Source organism: Eleutherodactylus coqui, chromosome 6 (assembly GCF_035609145.1).
Source record: "Eleutherodactylus coqui strain aEleCoq1 chromosome 6, aEleCoq1.hap1, whole genome shotgun sequence".
Classification (NCBI taxonomy): Eukaryota; Metazoa; Chordata; class Amphibia; order Anura; family Eleutherodactylidae; genus Eleutherodactylus; species Eleutherodactylus coqui.
Window position 1 is genome coordinate 210,010,139 of NC_089842.1, and position 19,741 is coordinate 210,029,879.

Consider the following 19,741-nt stretch of genomic DNA (forward strand, 5'->3'; position numbering starts at 1 on the left):
CATTTACAGGGGGGCTTAGTAATGTATGCTTAATTAGGGGGACTGGGCAAAAAAAAATTTCACTGCTTCCTCGAGACAACCCCTTTAATATTGTGTGAAAGAACAGTGAGTGGAGCAATTATTACTACTAACTATGAAGAGTGCGTCCTGATAATAGTTTATGGTCTCCAGGACTACAACATGGTCCCTGCAGCGGGCTTGCAGTTTGTGGTTGTGACTCAGCTGATCGTACACTAGTAGAATGGACTGTCTGGCACAGATAAGTCTCTCCGCATTCCACCGTTATCCACTATAGTGTTTATTTTTGAAAGTCAAGTAAAACTTCCCATGTGACATCAGTGCCACTCAGTGTCACCAGCGGCAGCCACACATCATGACCGAGATAGAAACCTCCACAAACGTGAGTAGAGGAATATCACCGTGTTACGTTACTGCTTTTATATGAACAAAGCCTCATCACTGTATAATGAAAAGTTCTGCAATTCTCAATTATTCGTGTTGTAATATGTCACCATTTTCAAGATCTCTGCTTGCTGTCAGTGAGTGAGAGGATTCTTGTTTGCATCTAGAGTAGACGGTTAAAACACATGCATATATATTACTATTCACAGCTAATAGTTCATTTATATGAGAGATTATGCCATTCGCAAGATACATAGAAATCGCACGGGAAAAGGAACCATTGTTTTTAATGGTTACATTTACATGTGCAATTTTTTTTTTAGCGCTGCAAAAAAAAGCAATGTAACAAAAAAATTGCAGCAAGTCCTATTTGTGGGCAATTCTGTTTAAGAATAGCCCATTCTTCTTTATGGGAGCCCCCCAAAAAACGCATTGCGCTTGCATGTACATGTGAGTTTTATTCAAGTGCAATGCAATGTATTTTTGCTCCCATAGGGAACAACAGGTAAATTTCACGCGCATAAAAATCGCAAGAGCAGCAATGCGAGTACAATGCAATTTCCTTGCAAAATGCATCGCACTGACATAAGAGTGCGGTATTTTCCAATAGATTCGCCTGCGTAAATGCGTACTAATAGTTTGCTACAATTGTATCCAGTCTAGGAAGGCTGAACCCCTGATGTGAACAGAGCTTTACCTATACTGATACACTGTAGCAAACCATCAGAACCAGAGAGGTATTTGTGCAATGAATGCATTTAGCTCAATTGTATCAAGACAATTCCCCAAACTAGATACAGCTGCAAAAAACTCTCACTGGGAGAAGTATTCGATCTGTATGAGTTTTTTGCCTCTGGATGCAACAACAATGGTACCATTTACTAAAAGCAAGCAGAGATCTTGAGAACAGTGAAAACTTTCATTCAACCTATGTACGAAAGCTGCAGAAATTATTACTACACAATATGATGAGGTCATGTAACCTCAATGTATTTCCCTGTGGTGGAAAGAGATGTATCATTTGCAAGAATATGGCATAGGGGAAACATTAAAAATATGATCCATGGTTTTACCATGATGGTAAGTGACCAGAATTTGTAATGGAGCCTAAGGTGCTTCCACACGGGCATTTGCGTTTTGGAGCGGGGAAAAAACGCAGCGATAGGGCAAATGTGTGTCTGCTTTGTGAAGTGTGTTGTCTTGCGTTTTTTTACTCAAATCGAACAAATGATAGCTTCATATGGAAATGCAGCGTCCCAGAGGGAGACCCCAGATACCTGACACACGTGGGGAGCGGGGAGGGTATAGTGCTGTCTTGTCACAGCAACACTTACCAGGCTCCTTCCTGGAGGAACACACATAGCCAAGGCCAGAGTTTCACCGCAGGCCACCTGGGACACCCCTAGAATAGGGAGATGCCCAACACACAGGATGACAGGGGTTGTAGTTGTCCTGGGTGACACCACTATTCCTACACACACTGGTATGACCTTGGGCGGAGAATACATTTAGCCACAGACATTTCTTAGTACCACGGTTAGACCCCGCCATAAACTTTACTTGAACTTGAAAACAGGTAATACAAGGCAGTTCAATTATGGACTTAACAGTGCAGGAAAAATAACGACTTCAGAATGTAGTACTTCCACATGGCTCTTATAAACTCAAAGACGCACATGTGTGAACAGAGATTTTTGTCTTGCAGTACCCCCACCCCGACTTGGAGACGCGTGGGTGTGACAATTAAAGAGTGTACCTCTACGCTGTGATCCAGACCTCAGACAGCCGATTGGGAAAATTAGAGGATTAATTAGTACCTCTGCACTGGCCTTGGAAGACAGTTGTTACTTATAAAATGCTCTCTCTCTCACTCACTCTTGGGGGCTCACTCCATTTACATCCAGCTCACAAGCAGCACAGGAAATCTCTCTTCTTCTTCCATCTTCACCACAAGAAGGCTGAAGGTGCCTCTATGTGGATATGTGTTAGGTGGAAGACAAGATGGAACATAGATTGAAGACCACTACTCCCCCTTTCCTGCTTTCAAACACTCACATTTATAACCTCCTCTCATACCACATGACATGACAGACTTGATACATTTACATGCAGGCTTTGGATTTTTATTAAGCACTTAACCCTTCTAGTACCGCAGCTGTGCAACATGCATAATGGAACTGACAAGACAAGTTTTCACAGTGCATCAACATAAGACAAACAAGTATGACATTTATGGAGGGGACCAGGATTTGCATAAAAAGGCAAAAAAGCCGAAAGATAGAACATGGCGTGATTTTTTGATGTAAATGAAACCATTGAAAGACATTGGTATTATAAATCTGCTTTTTTACTCACTCTTGCATAGAGCAACAAACGCAGCATTTTAGCGTCCGTGTGGAGGCACCCTTAGATTTAGATCTTTTGTCATTTTCAGATCATTCACAGAAAACTGAGTCATATTATAGAATGTTTTCCTGTAATTTTTTGCCATAAAGTATTAAAGGGGTTTGTTCAGTACTAGAAAAAGGGGTGCTGTTTTTCCAGAAACTGTGTCACATGTGACTGTGGGCTGTCTGGTATTGCTCCATTCACGTGAATGGGGATGAGGTGTAATATCAGATCCGGCCCACAGACCCTTTTTTCTATCCTCTATAGGTGTCCCATTCTTTTACTATGTTTTACACTGAATAGATCTGAAAACATTGCCAACAATTCTTTTCTTGTCTTTGGGGATATTTAAGGCACAATTCTATAGGCGCTGCTGCTATTCCTGGAGTGGCAGGGAGGGCAGGCGGGAGATCTGAATTGTAGCAATCCTTATCTGTGAGCAGCACCAGGGTTGGAATCTGTTGGCTTCTATTTTTTTCATGAGCTGCACTTACATGTGAGTCTTATATCATTGAGTTATGACAATGCAAATTTTCTCTTTACCTGCAGTCACGTTTTTTTGAGTCAATCGCATGGATGCTTGTAATTGTAGTTTTACGTAATTTATTTTTCTTTATTTTGTAAGAATCTCAAAAATTTACATCTGACACAAGCGAAAGCCAATATCTAACCATTCCCTCTAAGTCCAATTGTTGGAGGCCCAAGAAGCTGAGAACTGGGCGGTTTACAGGAGGCACTTGTTTATCTGCCCTCTGCTTGTGGAAGTGAAAAAAAGTTGTCAGCACTGAATATCCTTCGCTGACCAACAGGACTAATGAGACACTATAAGATTAATGAAGTTGTAAAGTTTGGAGAGACCCCCAAAGTGAACAGTTGTAAGGTTGAAGAGTTCATTAACATGTATTGAAGGAAGTCAGCCGCCAGAATACAGCCCATAAATCACTGCCAGCAGCAGATTGGCGCTGTGCTGATATCCAGGAACTCCTGTTTTCTGAAAGGGCAGCCATCATAGACATAAGGGCTTTTACGTATTCCACTCACTGCCTACGGCTCAGTCCTCCTCAGTTCTCTCCCATTGTCTAAGGATTGGAGTTGTAGACGTCAATCATTAGACAAGGCGAGAGGCTAAAGAGAACCAATTTGTAGACTGTCCATCAGACTGATTACAGCTCATTTACATAGAGCGTGCACAGACCGTATAATGCACACAGGAGGACGGAATAGGCCCCACAACGTACCGCAAGCCACAGTAAATTCTGCACCAAAATCTACAGGCTATCTACAGCTTTTGATACAGAATTGAAAATGGGGTAAAACCTGCCTGCAATCCCACATCAAAACTTGAAGTAAGACCTGCGGATCTTGGTGTGGAATTTCGCAGATGCTGATTTGGCTGTGTCTTGCGGTGTAATTCGATCCTGTGTAAAAGATCCCTAAAAGTCCCTATCTACCTGATGGTTGCACTTTCAGAAAAACAGGAGGGGATGTACAATCTTGCATATTGGCATAGCACCAGTGTACTGTTGGCAGTAGTCGGTGGGATGTATTGTGGTGACAGACTTCCTTTACCCGTTTTCAAGGGTTCTCACTGTCCAGTGTAGTGTTCCTCCACTCTAGGTTGGCAACAGGGAGATATCCAGCCTCGGTTGGCATATAATGGGAGCAGATAAGCTTGGGCAGCTACATTGAGACAATGTGCCAGATTAGGGCAAACACTGCAGCTGCTATGGAATTTGTGGAGAGATGTTTGGTTTCACATCCTTTTCTACTAGGCGGCTGGAACCAGTGCAGGACTTCCCTCTCCAAAGGAACTGAATTGCTTAAAAACAAGGAGGTTGGGAATTGTTCTAAAGGTCATGGTAAAGGACAGGAAACCAAATACCAGAGCCTTCTGCCCTGGGTGCCAAAATCTAGCACCTTAATACGGGCCCATTTGATCTGACCTCCCCACTTGGCGCTGCTTCAGTTATGTATATAGTAAGCCAGCTTCTGCATTTCAGGTGAAATGCGTTGGGGCAGCCTGAGTGGAAAGTCATATTTCGGCAAATAGGATAAGGCCTGGAGAAAAGACTAGTATGACCGGAGACCCCTTGAGAAGCTATCCTGTGGCCGGAAGGAGGGAGAGAAGTACTTTGCAGAGTTGCTAGCGAAGGTTCCGAGAGAGAGGGGAGTTGTGGGAGACACCAATCGAGTGACGCAAATCAGAAGCCAGAATGCAATTACTTTTGTATTGCGTTCCAACAGAGTTCTCTATCCAGAGATATATTTTTCTGAAAAAGACTGTGTTTATTGACTTGTTTGGGTTTTGCAAGTATTTTGTGCCCTCCAGAAGGAGTTTCTGCCGGAGTAAAGCTCAGTTGTTTGCATTCTGGTGTAGGCCTATCCTCTATCCAAAAGAGACTGTATCTAAGAGCCGTACTGGTCCCATTACCATAGAGTGACAACTATTCTTATTAGGGATAGACGTTCACTGGTGACTACGTGCCTTTTGCCATATCCGTTCTCCAATGTGAGGAACTCTTTACTATAGTAAGTGCCAAGCAACAACAGGTCCCGGGACATGAGTTGAATATATACAAGGGAAACACATGTGCTCTCCATATCTAGCAGGTGGCCTCTCAGATTACTTTCCTTAGGTGGTTCTGAGGACGACTATTTCCCACTGATGAAGATAATTACTCACTGTATTAAATCTTAAGGGAGAAAAATATGTTGGCGCCATCAAAGGAGGGATGAAGCCAGCGATGAAGATCACCATCATGGGCATTGTGGATGTCAGACCAAAGAGGTAAAATAAAAGCAGAACATTTTATATTAACATCTATCTGTATAGTAATTATACATAAAGTCCAGCACTTCACTAGGATCCAATAAAACCTTGTAGCTTTATTGGGCTATACAGTAAATAAAACCTTCAATAATACAACACTTATGCATTTCGAATTCCCAGACTTAATCATAGCTTATCATTTCTTTAATGAAGAACAGATGATCAAAACGCGTAGGTGAATATTATCTAAGATGGTTTTATTCACTGTATAATGTAATAGACCTGCACGGTTGAATGTGATCGCAGTGGAGTGCTGGACTTTACCATCTTGCATCAATAGCATTCCCATGCTGATGTGCACCCGGGGGTGAGGTACAGTACTGTGGAAAAGTTTTAGGCAGGTCTGGAAAAAGTAAGAATTTTTTTCAAAAACATAGGGCGTCTGATTCCAAACTTATTGTGCAGCAGGTCAGCGACACCCAATGTTATTAACTAGAGATGAGCGAACGTACTCGGTAAGGCCGATTTCGCAATCGAGCACCGCGATTTTCGAGTACTTCACTACTCGGGTGAAAAGTACTCGGGGGCGCTGTGGGTGAGCGGGGGTTGCAGCGGGGAGTGGGGGGGAGAGGGAGAGAGAGAGGGCTCCCCCCTGTTCCGCGCTGCTACCCCCCGCTCCACCACGCCACGCCCCGTACCACAGCGCCCTCGAGTACTTTTCACCCGAGTAGTGAAGTACTCGAAAATCGCGGTGCTCGATTGCGAAATCGGCCTTACCGAGTATGTTCGCTCATCTCTATTATTAACCCCTTAATTATGCGGCCCTTTTGTTTTTTTCTATTTTTGTTCTTTCCTCCCCCGTTTAAAAAAATCGGAACTCCTTTATTTAGCCATTGACGTAGCTGTATGAGGGCTTGTTTTTGCCAGACGAGTTGCATTTTTTTCGTTCAAAAATATTTTATTCGTTTCTTTTCAATAGAAAACATACATTTGTCTTACATGTACCGCTGAGGGCTAACATGTGTTAGTGAGAATTGATAAACTACAATAAACTCTTTCTGTGACAAATTCGGGCATGTTTCCTTTTTCCCAACTTAGACAGATTTTACTGTCCTCGCCATACAACACTTAAACCAAATCAACAACAAGACTGACAAACAGGGGACAAGGGGACGGGGGAAGGGGGGGGAGGTTTGAGGTTATTGGGGGGGGGGGGGGGTAGGGGGCACTGAGGAGCGTTCTAGTTTGGTCGAGCTTAACTCCGAGGGGAGCCACACCCAGAATCGAGTCCCTTCAGGAGCGTACCTGATCGCCTCTATAACTGTCCCGTAGCCACCCAATTTTTAAATCTTTCAGTAGACCTGAAGATAGTCCACACTTGCCATGTGTGATAGAATCTCTCCTGAGTGTCGCTCTCCTCTGCCCCCAATTCGTCAAATCTCATGAGGCTATTCAGTTCCTCGACCCACATCGCTCTTGTGGGTGGTGTCGTGGTTTTCCAGAGTCTAGGAATGACTCTTCTAACCGCCAGAATGAAAAATCTCAGGATACCTTTCTTAACAGTTTTGATTGAACCTGGGAGGACTGAGAGAAGGGCCATCTCCTGAGTAACAGTTAATTGAGACTTGCAGATATGATTGTATAATTCAGTCGTTTCTTTCCATAGGTCAGACACTGCCGAGCAGTTCCACCATATGTGGGACATGCTCCCTCTCTCCGTGTTGCATCGCCAACAGGTAGGGGGTGTCTGGGGAAAGATCTTGTGTAGAAGGTCGGGCGTTCTGTACCATCTGGATAAAATTTTAAAGTTTAGCTCTTGGGCTCTGCAAGCTGGGGACATTTTGTGGCACAGGGTCCAGGCCCTCTCCCAGTCCTCGTTTGTTAGACTGTAACCCAACTCTTTCTCCCAGGCATCTATATATGGGGGGCTCTGGGCCTCCATCTCCCGACTCCGCAACAGCTTGTATAGGGATGAGATCATGTGCCTCTGTGGTGAAGCTGACATGACCATTTGTTCGAAAGGCGTAAGCTCACCTGCCAAGTTCACCTGGGGGACCAGGGACCCCACGAACCCCCTCAACTGGAAGTATTGCATCCAAGAGCCGGAATGTGTTATTCCTTCTCCTATGATCTCTGACAGTGGTTTTACATTTAGATTAGTGATCACGTCTTTAACTCTTGGTATTGGCGTTGTGTGTATGCCTAGTATGGGTACCCCGTTCAGCGTTGTTTCGAATTGCGGATTGGTTATGAGGGGGGTTAATGGGCCTGGAACTATGACCATGTCGTTTTTTTGGCCAAATTCTGTCCAAGTCCTGAAAATCTGGCTTGCGAACGGGGAAATATTGGGGATTGCTTTTATGAGTTTGGGTGGGATCCAAGCAGCCCCTCTCAGGGTACCCGGGACCAGTGCGTGCTCTGCAGTGACCCAGAGTTTGTGGTTCTCTTCTTTGAGTAGATCTAGTATGCAATTTGATAGGCAAGCTTTATAGTAAAGGGTGAAATCGGGTAAACCCAGACCCCCCCTCTCCTTCTGTCTGGTGAGGAGCGAGAATCTCATCCGTGGCTTCCTTCCCCTCCAGACAAACGCCGTGATGAGGGTGCGTAGGCGTTTTAGGTAGTAGTTTGGCAATTTCACTGGGACCGTCTGGCATAGGTACAAAAATTTTGGCAGGGAATCCATTTTAATTACATTTATTCTACCACTCCAGGAAAGAAACATAGGTTTCCATTTACTGAGGTCTTTTTCCAATTCTAATAGATATGGGAGGTAATTAAGTTTGAAAGCTTGCGTAATGTCCTTTGGGAGTTGGATTCCCAAATATTTTATTGAGGGGTCTCTCCATTTGAATGGGAACTGTGCTTCTAGCAGTGATGCCTCGGCCTGCGGCAGCGAAATGTTCAGGATCTCTGATTTTTGAGTGTTTATTTTGTAATTGCTGATTCTACCAAATTGTTTGAACTCCTGCAGGATCACGGGAAGACCTACGTGTGGGTTGGCTAAATATAAAAGCAGGTCGTCTGCGAACAATGCCATCTTGTGTTCAATTTTCCCTGTCCGCATCCCTCTGATTGAATCGTTTTGGCGGATCGCGTTCGCTAGTGTTTCCATTGTTAGGACATAGAGAAATGGGGAGAGGGGGCACCCCTGCCTAGTCCCGTTTGTTATTTGGAAGGCTTCCGACAGGGAGCCGTTCACTCTGATTCTGGCTGTAGGCTTTCGATACAAGGCCATGATTCGGTCCTTCGTTTTCTGGCCCACTCCTATCTTGTCTAGAGTGGCTGCGAGAAATTGCCAGCTAACCCTGTCGAATGCCTTTTCTGCATCGACCGCCAGAAGACATAAAGGGTCGCCTGTTACCCCAGCTCTGGCGATCAACGATAAGGATTTAATCGTATTATCCCTAGCTTCCCTGCCCGGGATAAACCCCACTTGTTCCCCATGTATCAATAACGGGATGACTTTTTGTAAGCGCGAGGAGATTAGTTTTGCGAATATTTTTATGTCCACGTTCAGGAGTGAAATGGGTCTGTAGTTGCCGCAGACCGAGGCATCTTTCCCCGGTTTGGGGATGACTGAGATATGGGCCATCAGTGACTGCATCGGGAATGGGCAGCCCCGGTCCACTGCATTAAAGGCTCTAATTATTAGAGGGGAGATCTCCTCTCGGAAAATTTTGTAGAATCTGGCTGTAAAGCCATCCGGGCCTGGGCATTTCCCGACTTTTAGGTCTTTGATGATTTCTCCGAGCTCTACCGAGCTGAAGTCCTCATCCAGGCCTGCTGCCTCCTCTGCTGTTATTCTTTTGGGGGCGTTTAGATTCAGGTAAGTCTCCATCTCTTTATCTAGTCTCTGGGTGTCGGGCTGTGTTATATCTTTGATATTGTACAGTTTAGTATAATATTTTTTAAATTCCTCCAGTATGCCAGTTGTGGCGTGTACTGGTTCGCTGTCCTCCCCCTGTATTTTGGAGACATGTGTTGTGGCTGATCTAGGATGGAGAGCTCTTGCTAACCAGCTCCCGCATTTATCTGCGTATTCAAATGCCCCTCTGCGCAATTTATCTCTATAAGCTAGGGATCGTTGGTCAAGGATTTTGAGTATTTGGTGTCGTATGGTGGAAATTTCAGCCTTAAGGTCATCTCTTTGGGATTTTTTGTTGGCCGCCTCTTTAGTTTGCAGGTTTAGGATTAGTTTACGTAAGTTCGCCGCGTTTTCTTTTTTGCGCCTTGATCCGTGCGAGATTAGGATTCCTCTAATGACGCATTTTAGGGTTTCCCATTGGATAGGGGCTGATGTTTGGTCATTTTGGTGGTCTGCTATAAATCCCGCTATGGCTGTTTTGATGTCCGCGACGCACACGGGGTCCCGGAGCAAATTGTCGTTGAGTTTCCACGAGGTGCCCCCTGTGCGCTCCAAACGTCTCGAGAACCCACAATAAACTGGGGCGTGATCTGACCATATAAAGTCGCCCAGGGAGCACCTCGGTGCGAAGTCCAACAGGTCCTGCGTGACCAGGATCATGTCTATTCTGGTATATGTGTTGTGAACTGCCGAGTGGAACGTGTAGTCCCTGGTCCCCGGGTGAAGGATCCTCCAAAGATCCACCAAGTGTAGGGCGTTAAATGTTTTTTTGAGTCGCTGTAGTGCCGAACGGGAGATAGAGGTCCTACCTGTCGAAGAGTCCCGCTCTGGGTTCAGCACCAGGTTCCAGTCCCCTCCCAAGATGATTTTGGATCCACCTGCGAACTCTGTCAAGGTCTTCAGTATCTTGATGGCGGTTGGTACCTGTTCCTGGTTAGGGAGATAAATGTTAGCAAATGTACATATCATATCAGACATTTCTATTTTTAGAAAAACGAATCTGCCTTCTTGATCTATCGCGGAGTCAATTACGTTATGCCGAAGTCCTCTGTGCAAGGCAATAGACACGCCTCCTGCTTTCTTCGTGGGGTGGGGGCTGTGGAACCAGGTGGGATAAAGTTTGGATCTGCATGTTGGGATACTGTCTGCTCTAAAATGGGTTTCTTGGAACATGGCTACCTGAACCCTTTTCTTATGCAGGTGGTAGAGTATCTGGCCTCTCTTCTGGGGGCTGTTTAGGCCCTTGGCATTGTATGTGCTACACGTCAGTTCAGCCATGTTCCTTTTTGGTTAAGAAGTGCCATCTCGTGGGTTTCTGTCCGCTCTCAGCAGTGGGAGGGGATTTGGGAGGAAGGGTGGGGAGGGAAGACACACGGGGGAAGCTATACATAAACAAAAACAGATAGTTAGTAACAAACTGTAAATCTATCGTGTCCCGATAGTTTGCGAGGGCTAACTGCGCCGACGCCATAACCTCTTTTAGCCGAAATCAACAAACCTACGAGCTTTCGCTCCCAACCCCTATGAAACCAAACATAACTGGTGCAGTTAGACTCTGAGACCCCCCAGACCCCAATCAAGTCCCGGTTTTGTCTTTCCCCCTGCCCTTGTGGCTCTCTCCTCCGATCTTGTAGAGTATTGCCAGCGTATTCCCTCTCAGGTTGGCTTCGCTGGCCTGGGCTTCTGGTTTTCCCTGCTTTCACCAGGCCTCTCTCTTCGTCTACGTGGTCTGTGATCCACCGTCTGCCACTCGGATCTTGGCGGTAATGTCAGGAGAGGTGACGACTTGGGCCAGTCTGGCAAGGCTACGAGTGGCAGTTCAAAGGTGCCGAGAAAATTGGGTAGGTCTCCCAAACCTCGAAATGTGGCAGATTTGCCTCCTTTATTGGCGTGTAACTGGAACGGAAAGCCCCACCTGTACATTATTTCTTTTTCTTGCAGTAGTGTGAGAAGAGGTTTTAATGCCTTTCTTAGTTGGAGGGTGCGGCGTGATAAGTCTGTCAGTATCATTAATGGGGCACCTTTGTAGGATAGGTCTTTCTCTCTTCTGGCTTGCTGCAGAATTTGCTCTTTCAACTTGTAAAAATGCACTCTGCAAACTACATCCCTCGGTCTGTTTGGGTCGGTAGATCTAGGGCCCAGGGCCCGGTGAATTCTGTCGATCTCCACTTCAGAATCTGGCGGTCTCTGTAGTAGGTTGTTGAAAAACTCTTGCGCCCACTTGTCTAGCTGGTTGTATTCAATCTCCTCTGGAAGACCTCTGATTCTTATGTTATTCCTTCGGTGTCGGTTTTCCAGGTCGTCGATCGTGTTGTATAGCTCGGAGATTTGCTGGGAGTGCAGCGCCAGCTCGCGTGCGTGGTCATTAACGGTATTAGAAACTATCTCTTGTTCACCCTCCACCTCCTCCAATCTTTGCCCCATGTGGCGAATATCTTGTTGTAGTTCTGCAATATCCTTTCTGTGGGATGCTTCCATTTTTTGGAATAGGCCATTAATTTCGCTTTTTGTGGGGAGCGCTCGCAGGTGCTCTTTCCAATCCCACTCTTCAGGGGGGGCTTCAGATCTCGGGGGGGAGGGGGGGGAGAGGCTCAGTCGCTCACTCCTGCTCTTCCTCTGCTTCACGGGTGTGGATGCAGTGGCGCTTGTGACTGGCGTTGGTGACGGGGGAGCGGATTCTGCCGAGCTGGAGTCCTCCAGGCTGCCTGTCTCAGCTGCTGTCTCCCTTCTCTTGGGACCTCTGGCTTCTCCCCTTATCTGTGGGGTATTTAAGGACAGGGAATGATGCTGGTAGGGGGGGGGGGCTCCCTTCCCCTGCTGCTGCCGTCTGTGCTGTGACCCTTTCTCCCCTGGGGACCTCTGGTGTGGGATTTCCTGCCTCCCTGCCTTCCTGGCTCAGGGGTAGGCTATAATGCTGCCTCTCCTGGGGCTTGGGGCCAGATAGCGTGGGGATACATTCCTTACCCCGCTCTGAAGTCGGCTCCTCCTCTCCTGCCGCCGCTCTGTTTGCCGGCATTCCCCCCCCCCGCTGTGTCTGCTTGCGGAACGTGGTATGACTTGGTGCCCGGCTCCGCTTCCCCTGCCGCTCCGGAGTCCGTCCGTGCTTCCCCCACGTGTGCCGCTCTCCTCTCTGCCGGCGGCGCCATCTTGGATCCGACACCGCGCTTCCCGCTCTCCCCTGCGCCTCGGAGAAACGCCTCTAAGCCCGCTCCCCGCCGGGTCGGCGTCTTCCCGGGGTGCTCCTGCGACTTCTTCTTTACCATCTCCGGTGAGAGGGGTCCTGGGGTCTCTTCTGGGTCTCTTTATGTAACTTGGGGCCGGGAGCGAAGTGAGTGCACGTCTCACTCGCACATCTGCTGGCCACGCCTCTTCCGAGTTGCATTTTTTAATGGTACTATTTAGATTACCATATAATGTAATGAAAAGTTTTAAAAAAAATTCTAAGTGGAGTAAAATGTGAAAAAAAAGGAAATTCCGCCATCTTTCGCTGCATCTTGTTTCTACAGTGCAAAAACTGCAGCAAAAATGACACAATAACTTTATTCTATGTGTCAGTACGATTACTACGATACCAAACCCGTATAGTGCTTTTTTTTGTTGTTTTTTTTAAGCTGTACTACATGTATTCTATATTTAATCTTTTTAAATTATTTTCTGCCGCCATCTTCTGCGCAGAATAGCTTTTTTTTTTTCCAGCGACATAGTTTTGCAAGGGCTCATTTTTCTCAAAACATTCTGTAGTTTGTGTTGGTACCATTCTGGAGTATATACGACTTTTTGATCACCTTTTATTGCACTTTTTTCTTTGAAGACAGGGTAACCAAAAAAATTGATTTCCAGCTCTTTTTTTTTCTGCCGACGTTCATTATGTGGGGTAAATAAGGCGCTACTTTTATAGATTGGAATTTTATGGAAGCTGCAATGCCAAATATGTATTTTTGTTATATTATTTAATTTTTTTATTATAAATATAGTAAAAGGTTTTTTTCTTAAAACTTTCATTCCTTTTTTTTAATATTTAGTAAAACTTTATTGATCTTATTTTTACTTTTTTTAGCCCCCTTGTAGGACCACAACTAGCGATGCTTTGATTGTTCCTGCAGTATTATGTAATGCCATAGCATTACATCATACTGCGATTGGATAGGCAGTCTATCAAGCCACCCCACAGTAATAGCTTGATAGGCATTCTGCCATGACAGCCCTGGGGCCTTTCAGAAGTCTGCCGGCTGCCATGACACCTGTACAGCTCCCTGCATCCTCAGGGGGCCGTACGGGACCCCTGAACATTGTTTGGGGAATTTAAATGCCAATGCCAGAATCGACAGAGGCATTTAAAGGGTTTACAGCTCTGATGAGCCGTGTGGCTTATCGGAGCTAATGCCGCTGGCAGCCGCGATGTACGGAAGGAGATTGCTGCGCAATCTCCCGTCATACATACTCTGCAGCTGCCCAATGTAAAAACACTATAGGCTGGTCATTAAGGGGTTAAGAACCATCTTCAGGGTAAAGAAGAACAAGATACCAGCTGTGCGCTCCGTGAATACAGCAGGAGTATGCAGAAGACAGTGCTCCAGCTGTGTTCTGTATACCCTGCTCGGAACGCTCAGCTGGATACCAGCTAAGTGCTCAGAGAAAAAAACAGCTGTACTGTATACAGAAGATAAACGGCCCCACTTGTCTTCTGCATACTCTGCTCTGAGTGCTCAGCTGAGAGAACAGCTGTATGCAGAAGATAGCGGTCCCGCTTGTCTTCTGCATACAGCGGGAGCCTCTATTTACACTCTTATACAAAGTGAACGCTCAAAACTGTCACTCAAACTGCCGGTTGAGCGAATTTTGAGCGATCACCTTGCCGTGTAAATGCACACAACGATTATCGCTCAAAAGATGTCTTTTGAGCAACTTTTGAGTGATAATCGTTGTGTCTAAATTAGGAATTACTTTGCAGCATTTTTTCCACATCTCACAAACTTTTACACAGTACTGTATATTCAAGCGTGGGGAACACACAGTTTTCTTATTCTATGTCTAGAGCATGCCAAGCACTGATTAATGCTGTTCGATATGTAGCTTTACAGTCAGTTTGCTGTGCAGTCCCAAAGTTGCAGAAGAAGACGTTGCTCTTCTACTTACCGTCAACTTCCAAGACAGATCTATAATCCGAAACGCCATGTTTGCAGGAATTTGGGGTGCAGAAGAGAAAAAAATTCCATATTTCCCTTTCACTCCTGGAGACAGCTTTAAGGTAAGAGTCCAAATAGTATTATTAGATATTACCTGGAGCATCAGAATGTCCACGACCAGCTACAGCTGCGTGTGTAATTTAGCAGATTATTAAAGGGATTAGAGAAAACCTTAAAAAGTTCTTATATAAAGTAACTTTCTCCTGTTACACACTCACAACTCAGCCCTGTTCCCATTCCAGATGGAGATCCTCTGTGAACACCAACAGATACGGGTACTCTTAGACGGACAGCAACTCTGCGAATTTACACATCGTGTACCACAGCTTAAAGCAGTAACGGGTCTTCGGGTCACAGGAGACATTAAACTTACCAAGGTGGCATAAGAATGGGGCCCTATGAAGAAGAAAGATACTATTGTGCTTTGGCTCCAGTTGCCTAGTACAAGTCCACAATCTGCCAGTCAGCATTCTACTACTTGCTTGATACCAAGTTCTCTCTTAATTATTTGCAATCTTCTATCTGTCTAGCACTATTTTACTACTTGCCTGATACCGATCCACTATATTCCAGGAACCAATCTAATATCTGTATGATACAATTCTACTTCTTACTTGGTACCTGTCTATTATCCTTCTGATACAATCCACTCTTTGCTTGTTATCACTTTACTTTCACTATTACCCTGGCACCATTTTACTACTTTCTTATAACCAGTCCATTATTTCCCCAGTACCATTCTATTTGCTTGGAATCAATCCATCATCTGTCTGGTACAATTCTACTATACGTCTTGCTTGGTATCTGTCCATATCCATTTGAAGTCATTTCACTACCTGCTTGGTAGCAAACCCTTTTCTGCCTGGTATCATTCTACTATTTGATTGATGGCAGGGAAATAGTTCACTGGTACCATTTGACTACTTGCTTGATACCAGTCCACTATTTACTTGGTACTAGAACACACTCAGCTGTACTTCTGGCTTTATACCACTTAATGTCTTGCCCAATTCTGTCCACTATCTGATTGCTACCATGCTAGTACTTGCTTAGTACCATTTTACTACTTGTGTGGTACTAGGTAACTGTTTGCCTGGCACCATTTCTCTACTTGTTTTGTATCAGTTCACTATATGCCTGGTACAATTCTACATGTGAGCAGATAGGCGCCATATATCAAGGTTTGAATGGAGGCTCCACCGACAGTACAGATTGACCCATCTATCAAACTGTCTTGTAGTGCCCTATATTAGCACAAGAATAAGAATAGTATCCAAAAGGATAGAGTTCAATACCTTTCATGACACTTCAACCAAATCTCAGAAACTGGGAGGTGGTGAGTTCTCCTTGAATGGAAGTGTTCAAACAAAGGCTGGACAAATATCTGTCTGGGATGATTTAGTGATCCTGCATGATCCCAGTTGGGCCCGATGACCATGGAGGTCCCTTCCAACTCTACCCTCCTATCATATGATTCTATGAACCCACGGTACTGTGACTGGAAGACACCCAACGCATATCACTGCCACCCTGTGCAGCTTTGTGAGGGGCATGAGGTCATCTTAAACTGTCCTATTTATATGGTCACTAATAGGGTGATGTAGTGTCTTGTTATTGGTGACCATATACATAAGCATCGGGATGTCTTCCAGCCACAGTACTATGGGTTTGTCTGTGGAATATGAGCTTCTTCATATAGTTTCTTTTGCCCTATGCATCATGCTTAGCAGTTTACTTCTGGTCCTACTCTTTGCTGACATTTAATGAGTTGCCACACTGTTTGCTACATCTTCTGTTTCACTACATATCATGCAATACTTCGGGGTTTCTGAGATTTGGTTGAATTGTCATGCAGGCGTATTGAACTCTATTCTTTTGCTATTGTTCTTATGCTAATATTGGGCATAATACAGTTTGATACATTACTCAATCTGTACTGTAGGCGGAGCCTCTATTCAGATTGTTATTGGAGGGTACATTTTTAAATGTTTTTTTAAACTCTCAGCCTGTTATGTTCTTTAGGGCTCGTTCACATGGGCGTGAAAATCGCACAGAAGATAGCCGCGGGAAAAAATTGTGTGAATGGACGATTTTCCGTGATCAAGTGCTGAGCCTCATTAGTGCGAAAATCACCCATTCACACGATCGGGAGCGGCGTGTTGTAGAAAAAATGCACTGCTGAAAGAGAGCACAAAACCTTCACACATGTGACATTCCCAGCTGCTAATCCCACTCCTCCTCCCTCTGGCATTGTTTAACAAACTCCCTCTCCCTACCAATGCCATTGTTTAGCAGGGTTAGGTAAACAATGGCAATGTTTAGCTACAGCTGCTACACTCACTTCCCCTCCCACTCCCTTTTTTTCCAGCTCCCAAAAGGAGTCTATGGACACTCCTCCGCTTAGCACACCAAAGATAAGTCAAGACTAGAGATGAGCGAACCTACTCGGCCACGCCCCTTTTTCGCCCGAGCGCCGCGATTTTCGTACTTCCGTACTCGGGCGAAAAGATTCGGGGGGCGCCGTGGGTGAGTGAGGGTTTGCAGCGCGGAGTGGGGGGGGGGGGGGAGATGGAAAGAGAGAGGGCTCCCCTCTGTTCCCCGCTGCTACCCCCTGCTCCGCCATGCCCCCCCCCCCCCGAAACTTTTCACCCGAGTACGGAAGTACTCGAAAATCGCGGTGCTCGATCGAGTAATTACTCGAAACGAGTAGGTTCGCTCATCTCTAGTCAAGACCTATCTTTCTGCGCAACAGGGAATTTCAGTTACTCATGTCTTATTTTTTTTTTTTAGGTGAGATTTTTTTTGCGTAGCTAAAATTCCTTTGTCTGAATGTTTCCTTAGGAAACAATTGGTTTAAGTAGTCACAATAGTTTTTGCGTGTGTAATTTAGCTGCGCAAATTCCCTTGTGTGATTGAGGCCTTATAAAGCGGATTCATCATTTGCACAATACCTGGGAGTGTGCTAACCTTTTTGATGGTTCCTTCTTTCTTCTTTTGTTAATGGTACCAGTCTACTTGCTTGAAACCAGTCTACTATTTGCTTGTATCATATAATTGGCTACACATAGGAGATCAAACTATTTCATCTGCTAGATAAAAGGATACCGGCAAATTCTGCCACTTTTCTGTTTGACTAGTGTCAATGTTATGACTGTCTATGTTTTATATTATGTGGTAAGAGTCACTACTTGTGGTAAATAAAATATTTCATACGCATGGTTACTTCTGTCAGATGCGCAGCAGTGTGGCGTGTATACCAACAAGACTGCGCCAATGTTCAAATCCATTGCTCAAGGAAAGCCAAAGCATAGTAAAAGAGTAGTGGAACAATCCCAGCTTAAAATAGAAAACAAAATTGAGGACAATGCGCTCTTTCTGAAGAGTAATGAGCTGAATTCTTTGAATAAACGGGAAAAAGCCCTATATAAAGCAGGTGCAGCCAGCCCAAAGTACCGTCATACCCAACTGTACAAACATTTAGACAGCAAATGCCAAAACGGTTAAGAAAATTTGGATATAAGGTGCGGCCTATATACATAAACACATGAAATTGATATTTGCCGGTTTATAAGACTAACATATATACACGTTTCGAGGTCAGCAGACCCCTTCCTCAGTACTTATTGGGAACGAACGTCTGGCTGAATCGTCTCTCAAACACACCATCAGCATCCAGTCATGCGTCCCCAGCAAGTACCGAGGAAGAGGTCTGCTGACATTGAAACATGTATATATGCTGGTTTTATAAATAAACAGTGAAGTGTGGCAAATATCCATGTCATGCGATTATATGTATATAGGTCGCACCTTATACCCAAGTTCTTTAACCATTTTGGCCTTTATCGAGGAAAACCAAAAGACTGACTGAGTGCTACCGGAAATCACTTCTGCAGAGTAATTAAATCACTTGTAGTATTAAAGGGAAACTCCAGCAAAAACAACATTTATTAGGAAGTCTTTCCCATTTCCTTATCAGCGACTATAAAGATGGAAAAACACCTTTGCAGCGCCACCTATTGGATGGCAGCATTCCTTCAAATCAATCTGACTTTCCAAGCCAGAATCCATATAGACAGCTGTTTTGGGGCGTTGCCCCTCAGTGTGCAGATTTCTGGTTTAGTTAGTGAGAGGCCTATGACGTGGGTCGGGAGGGGTATCGTCACTCCTTAAGGAGTACCCAAAAAAAAGGCGTGGGGACATGCACACGGGTGGTAATGGCACAGCAGAAAGCTATAACATTGGCAAAGTCACTCATCAATATTATGTGGCTTTGTCACGATTGTGGTCACCATTTCAGAAAACATAAAAACAGTATGAAAACCATCTTGTTTTGCCGAGCACTATTAACCCTCTCCAATCCACTGTCTAACATCTAAAGACATTATGATTTAAGGCTGTACAGCTCTGATGTTGGAAGACGTCCGTCCGGGTTCTCTTACTGTATATTGCCAGCCTTTCTGCTGACGGAGCCTATCCAACGTGTCACCTCATGCAGTACTGGCTTTAGCCAGCATATAGCGCCATTGTATAACAGCAGAAAAAGAGTAAGACCCCTAGGAAAACCAGGATAGAAATTGGATTGGAAACGGTTAAAAAGGATTTTCCAAAACTTAAAAAAAAAATCTACTCCTTTAGAATAGTGTGAAATAAAGAAAAATGTCAAACACGCCTCTTTGGTAGTTCCCTGCCCAACAGTGGAGTTTCGACCCTGGAAGAATCTGCCTGCAGTTACATGATGAAGCCTGTGATTGGCAGAGTGGTCACACACAATGAATGGCATGTGACCGCAGCCGGCTTTTTCTGGGTTTGGAACTTCGGGGACTGGAAGCCACCGAAGCAAAAGAGTATGACTCTTTATTTCCCACCATTCTGCTGCAGAATATTTTTTCTTGAGAGTCTTGCAAAATCCCTTTAAAGGAGTATTTCCATCTTAGCCAATCATGATCACAATAAGAACACTCCTGTGTATGAGGTGACCATGCGGTCGACAGTTATGGAAACACGGTTTCATAGGCTCCATTAGAAATGAGTAGGGGTTATGGAAACAGCAAAGCACAAGATGCAATGTTCAGGCTATGCTGTTTGTGTAATACTCATTCACTTCTGTGGGAAGCTAAGAATCAGCATAAG

The 19,741-nt window shown here is 44.9% G+C and overlaps 1 protein-coding gene across 1 annotated transcript; it reads left to right on the forward strand.

The window, feature by feature from the left end:
* Positions 1 to 303: 303 nt before the first annotated feature.
* On the forward strand, positions 304 to 17,833 carry LOC136633163 (galectin-related protein-like). Its single transcript, XM_066608681.1, has 4 exons — positions 304 to 400; positions 5,490 to 5,578; positions 14,499 to 14,673; positions 14,854 to 17,833. The coding sequence occupies exons 1-4, from the start codon at positions 374 to 376 to the stop codon at positions 14,995 to 14,997; spliced, it is 435 nt and encodes a 144-aa protein (XP_066464778.1). The 5' UTR covers positions 304 to 373; the 3' UTR covers positions 14,998 to 17,833.
* Positions 17,834 to 19,741: the final 1,908 nt, after the last annotated feature.

Bases quoted from the DNA above. Each gene is read 5' to 3' on its own strand.
- LOC136633163 (XM_066608681.1), top strand. From the start codon at position 374: ATGACCGAGATAGAAACCTCCACAAAC. The intron at 401-5,489 runs GTGAGTAGAGGA...TTAAATCTTAAG, and splicing joins AGATAGAAACCTCCACAAAC to GGAGAAAAATATGTTGGCGC. The intron at 5,579-14,498 runs GTAAAATAAAAG...TTCGATATGTAG, and splicing joins GTGGATGTCAGACCAAAGAG to CTTTACAGTCAGTTTGCTGT.